Source organism: Echeneis naucrates, chromosome 15, assembly GCF_900963305.1.
Source record: "Echeneis naucrates chromosome 15, fEcheNa1.1, whole genome shotgun sequence".
In the NCBI taxonomy this organism is placed as follows: domain Eukaryota; kingdom Metazoa; phylum Chordata; class Actinopteri; order Carangiformes; family Echeneidae; genus Echeneis; species Echeneis naucrates.
Window position 1 is genome coordinate 14,106,148 of NC_042525.1, and position 5,853 is coordinate 14,112,000.

The 5,853-nt window shown below is 44.2% G+C and overlaps 1 protein-coding gene across 1 annotated transcript; it reads right to left on the bottom strand.

Annotated features, from left to right (window-relative positions):
* Nucleotides 1–793: 793 nt before the first annotated feature.
* Nucleotides 794–4,349, bottom strand: six2a (SIX homeobox 2a). The gene is made up of 2 exons (XM_029521228.1): nucleotides 3,331–4,349; nucleotides 794–1,874 (listed from the first exon to the last, which is right to left on the bottom strand). Exons 1-2 carry the CDS (start codon nucleotides 3,888–3,890, stop codon nucleotides 1,562–1,564), a joined length of 873 nt encoding a protein of 290 aa, XP_029377088.1. The 5' UTR covers nucleotides 3,891–4,349; the 3' UTR covers nucleotides 794–1,561.
* Between the last annotated feature and the right edge of the window lie 1,504 nt (nucleotides 4,350–5,853).

Here is a 5,853-nt window from a genome sequence, read left to right on the forward strand (position 1 = left end):
GAAACAGATAGTTATCCACCTTAAGGATTTCCCTCACAGCATTTATGATTAGATGGTGGATAATCCCGGGATATCGACCCATGCACGCCGGCAGACTGCCCACACATACAGCACAATATCCCCTTTCTTACAGCCAGCATATGGGTCAAAGGCTAAGGGCCGGACATTTTTTGTAATATTATCAGATCTTTCATTTCCCTGACGTTATGGAGGGACTGTTGCTTCTGTGCGCCTTCATAAATCAGAGGAAATACCTGCAGTTTCTCCACAGCTCAGAAATATAGTTTGAGTTGATAATATATGTGCATTTTCCGCAATCGGAAGAAAAATCAGACATTATCATTTGAAAACCCCTCATCTAAAAATGCAAAGGCATGCTCTTGAAAAAGACCCACATTATCCGGTAACACCCTGTGATCGGGGAATATTAACTTTGGTTTAATTAGTTTTTATAATGTCACCCATTTTCAATGGTTTCATTATAGACAAGTAGGCAACTAGCAGGAGATATGGACCAAAGATGCCAGAAATCAAAGAAATCCTCGATTTTAATCCATGTAATTCTTTTTCTTTTATTGTAAAGGGTATATGAAACTATAGGTGAATCGTTTTATGTTTCATCATTTATCGCAAAGTTTACATGCAGTCTCTATCCAAATGAAAATTCAAATAATAATAATAATAATTATAATATCAAGAGATTAAGATATTGTATCTTATCATGGCTCTTATAAGACACTTGAGTATATCATACCCCATTACCCCCCCACCCCATAAAAAATTTATAGTAATAATATTAAGTGAACTTCTTATGGCTCTCTTGGAAAACCTTATGTAAACAAAAAGGCAGTGGGGTACCTTTAACTCGGTGCCTTTAGAGCCTGCTGATACATCTAAATCCCTAAAATAACAACGGTAATTGTAACAAGAATTAAGACATTTTATTGTTATTGTTTTCAACAATATAACATGTTACGTTATTACATTCCGGTAAAATACTTTTTTTTTTTTTTGCTTCTTCTTTCTTTCGTCCTTCCTTCCTTTCTCCATTTTTTCTCCCCCCACACCACCTTGATCCTCCTCACCTTCATCCTGCACCACCACTGCAAAAAGGATCCGCTTTAACAAGTCGTGTCATATAAAATCTACTCGTCGATCAGTAAGATTGTCCTTAAGTGGATATTAGAGAATTTAACAGAAAAAAAAAGCCAATAGGGTGTAAAAATGGCGACTGTTTTAAGTTGGTCTATTTTAAAATGTCTTAAGTGCTCTGCTTTGACACTTGCTTCTAGAAAATCCTTGAAACAAGTTTTATTTGGGGATAATCGGAGGTGCTTCGCCCACCGGTAGCCTTCTCCCACTCGCTTAAAAAGACTTTACAGGCTGAAAATGAGACTAAATGATTTGATACGGTGGCTGTGTTCGCAGTCCTCCAGTCTGTCTGCCTCGCACCTTTCCGCAAGTGCTCAAAGCTCGTCTGAAGCCACCATGAAAATTACTTCTCCCCAAAAACATAAAAATAAAAACGGTGCTCTCTAGCTCCCTAAGACTCCGGGTTTTTTTAAGAGCCAAGGTCCACTAGATTAGAAGACATAGGGTTCAGTATGGTGTCGTGGTGCAAAGAGTGGTGATGGTGCACCGAGTCTGCACCGCTCGGTACCGGGATGGCGCTGGGTCCCGGCGGGGGCGCCAGGCCGTGCAGGGACGGTAAACCACTGTTAGAGCCGAGGAGCAGAGCCGGGCTCGGGGACGTATGATCCGGTGTCCCCGACGGTGTTTTATCATCATCCGAGCTCCCCAATAGAGTTTTATTTCCATTCATGGAAGAAGTCAATGGGTTGTGACTATTGCTGTTGGAGTTCTCGTTGTTTTCTCTGAGAACAGAAAACACAATCACACGTTAGTCTGGTCAAAGTGCAGAAAAACTCTCTCTCACACACACACACACACACACATACACACACACCTTCAGGAGACTGTGTGAGAAATGGAATCAAGTTGTGCCGCTTTTTGAAACCAGCAGCCACCGAGAGATTATTCTGAATATCAACTGCAACATATACGTAAATAAGAAAATACTACTACTACTAATAATAGTTATTATTTAAGTGTTTAAAGGCTAAAAATTATTTTAAAGTAAAATCAAAACTGTACGCCGAGGCCTACACACACCTCACATGACAAAAACTGTCGTCCATGTTACCGGACTGGGATTTTAATTAGACTGGGTAGCACCATATTTACAATGGCCACAATAAGGCTCATTAAAGTATAAGCGCTCAGTCTAATGATTTATTAATGCATCCATGAGCACATGTGGTAAGGTGCAAACTACTAGGAAGTCCCTGAAATAATTAGAGGCAATCGCTCAGCTGACCACGGCAGCTCACAGTAAATGGCCGTGATGTTGAGCTGTGACTGAAAATCACTCCATAATCATTAGTCTGGCGAAGTTGCATTTATCATTTGTGTTTATGGCGAATTAGTCAAACCGAGAGAAAGACTTTAGCCCCGTCAGCTTGAATAAATGACAGCAATAATTATTGTTAAACGTGTGCATGTTGAGCACGGCCTGGTGGATGTGTTTGCAGTGGTGAGTAAGGTTTTTCTCAGTGGGAGGACATGATTTACGTGGAGCTTTCAGCCCGAATTAGTGGCCAGAGGGTGAAAGAAGACACCAACCCAGCGAACACCTGACTGAAGCACGTCTCCCAGACCTCTCTGCACGCCTGCCTGTGCGATCTCCAAACTTTGAAACGAAATGTCAGCCGTGCTGATATGGAGGACAGAAGAGCGTCAATAAGCCTTGGCATCGCCAAAATAACGTTTCGACGAGTTCTGGGATATTTCCCAACTTTTCTACTCACTCAAGTATTTTGGAGGGTCACAGTCTTGTTTGATCTGAACGTGAAAGTCAAATTTGATGTTATAATCTGTGTGATTACTAAAACATAAAAGTGGGGGTAAACGCAGCTTTATATCCTTGTAATTTACCTGACAACACGCCTTTAATTTTCTGCATTTCAACTTTTACACACGGCCTGCACAACTATCACAAGTGAAGTAAAGTTTCAAGTCTGAGAAAGTGGCTGCTTCTAACATAATATGGCACAAATACACGCAGATGCCTGGATAAACCGGGACAGGGGCCATTTGTTAGAAAGTGAAAATATATTCGTGTCAAAGAAATAAAATGCCAGATATTATTTGGCACTGGCGCTCGGTGTAACAAGTGATGATTGTGACTCAGCAGTATTAGGACGTCTGCCTATTTGGCCTCGGTGTGATGAGTAACACAAAATGAACCGCGGTGAGAAAAGTTTCTCTTACCTTTCCTTTGCCTCCGCAGCTCGGTCTCTCTGCCGTCGGTTTTTGAACCAGTTGCTGACCTGCGTGGTGGTGAGTCCCGTGGCCTCGGCCAGCTCTCTTTTCTCCCGCGGAGACGGATAGGGGTTGTGGGTGTACCACTCTCTCAGCACGCTCCGGCTCTTCTCCTTGAAGCAGTAGCTGGTCTCCTCTCCGTCCCAGATGGAGCGGGGCAGGGGGAACTTTCTCCGGACGCGGTACTTCCCCACGGCGCCGAGCGGGCGGCCTCTCAGCTTCTCCGCCTCTATGTAGTGCGCTTTGAGCCACAGCTGCTGCAGCTTCGGGTGGTTATGGGGCGAGAACTGGTGGCTCTCCAGGATCTTGTAGAGCTCTCGGAAGTTCCCCCGGTGGAAGGCGACCACGGCTTTCGCTTTGAGGACGCTCTCGTTTTTGTGGAGGTGCTCGCACGCCGGCAGGGACCAGAGGAAGCGCCCCAGCCGCTCGATGTTTCCCCCTTGTTGGAGGACTTCGCAAACACATGCCACTTGTTCCTGCGTAAAACCAAACGTCGGAAGCATGGACATGGCGACAACGTAAACCAATACAGATTATATTGTGCCTTACTTCCACGTCTCTCCTCTCACAGTCTTACATTAATTCGAAACGCATTAAGTCCATAAAGCGACAAAAAGAAAAAGGTCCCCCAAAACTTAAACTGACGGGCAGGTAGTATCCAAGTGCGTACTGAGGAATAAAGTCAGTCAGCCATTCAGCCGAGCAGAACCGCAGACAACAACTCCTCATAAAGTTGGTGAGAAAGAGAGAAAGTTGCTACTCCTTCCACCGTCCTCCTCCACCTTTTCTATGCCGTTTCAACATAACCTACTCCCGCAGACCGGGCTCGCTGGCTCGTTTTAATAATATTATTCTAAGCTGGCAAGACAAGTGATTATATGAACTCTGATTGGTCGGTTATTTGACCCGGGGATGGTGAGGATAAGACAATAGCCTTAGTCAAATTATTTGCCATGGTTACGCTGTCACTCAAAGTAACCTGATACGCTTTGAGGTGGCTCCCTGGCAAAGTCAACCCGATTGTTCCCCACACGAGCAACCCGCCTACCAATAGAAATATTGCTCAGATTTTTCTTCTTAAACTGTTTTTTCTTCTTTTGCCGTCACGCTGACAGACACCTCGGGCAGCCAAAGAGCGCAGAGCTGGAGGGGGGGGGGGGGGGGGGGGGGGGGGGGGGGGGGGGGGAGCTTGTGGAGCCGGAGCGCTGATCCAACAGCTGGGGAAAGGATGGCGCCAGAGCGCACTGAGCCTGCTGCACTTCGTCTTCATGGCCCTTGGCTGCTCTCACATATCAATCAAGATTTCCACATTAAAGTTAGTTTGGATACGCGCGTCCGTCATTTCACACAAGACAAGTGATGCAGCATTTTCTGAAAAGCCCGCAAAAACGCACGAGCCACTCATTGAGGCTATGAAGCAAACAGTACAAAGCATATACACAAAATATTGTTTTTGATCCATTTTACCTGTCCTTATTTTAAATTGTACAAATTGTATTTTTTTTAATTGGAGTGCCCATATCGGCATATTGGATATAACATTCTCGTGTCAGATACTTTAATATACTAAATACATATAAAAAAAGAACTCTTTCAAATCGAAAAGTCCAGGCAGCTATATTGAGATAACATTTTTTATATATATATATTTGCGTGCTTTGTAGTGTCTATAAACTGTAGATTATAATATTCATAAAGAGGCTTGAAGTTCGTCTGGTGACATTTAAATTAACTTCAGAAACTAATAAAAATAAGAAAAATAAAACCCGAATTAAGAAAAAATATTCACTTTCTGTATGCTGCTGCTCTGCAATTGATTATCACGTTCCCATCAAAAGGTTTATTGTTCTCGCTCAAGTGACAATAAATCTGACGATAAGTATGAAAGTGAGGGGTGAGGCGCGGACTGCAGGAGCGCACAGAATGGCGAAAAATCCGAAGGTGTGAGTCCAGTGGGGACATGAAGAGTGCGTGTGTTGGACTGAGAGCAGAGGAGGACAGTCTGCAGGGCAGCAGCACGGAGGAGAAACGGCATCAACCAGCACACCGGTGAGAGAAAACATTATCTTTGTATCTAGTCTTCTGATTTAGGGCAGCAGTGGAGGAAGATCAGGGTCGCAAAGAGCTGGGGGGGGGGGGGGGGGGTGGCATATCATCTCAACATCATGATGATAATTAGGAGAAATAAAGAAGAACGAGTGAGAATAGTGATTTTCAGAAGTTTTGTGAATCACCGAGCAGAAAGTGATGCGATACTTGTTGAAAAGGAAAGCTCCCTGCTCTCCAGACTGACTGAATCACAGCCTTTTGATTTGTTGTGGTGCTGGAGATGTTGTCAGGTGAACGGAGACGCGTTATTGACTGTTGGGCCAGAGATTGACCACTTGGTAGATTCCTATCGCCTCACCATGGGACCTCTTCATTAGAGACGCGATTGTCAGAGCCCAGTATCACATCACCCGATGCTGCTGC

Excerpts from the sequence above, each read along its gene's own strand:
- six2a (XM_029521228.1), bottom strand. The coding sequence starts at position 3,890 with ATGTCCATGCTTCCGACGTTTGGTTTTACGCAGGAACAAGTGGCATGT. Across the intron at positions 1,875-3,330 it reads GCTGCGGAGGCAAAGGAAAG|AGAAAACAACGAGAACTCCA; the intron begins GTAAGAGAAACT and ends TTCTGTTCTCAG.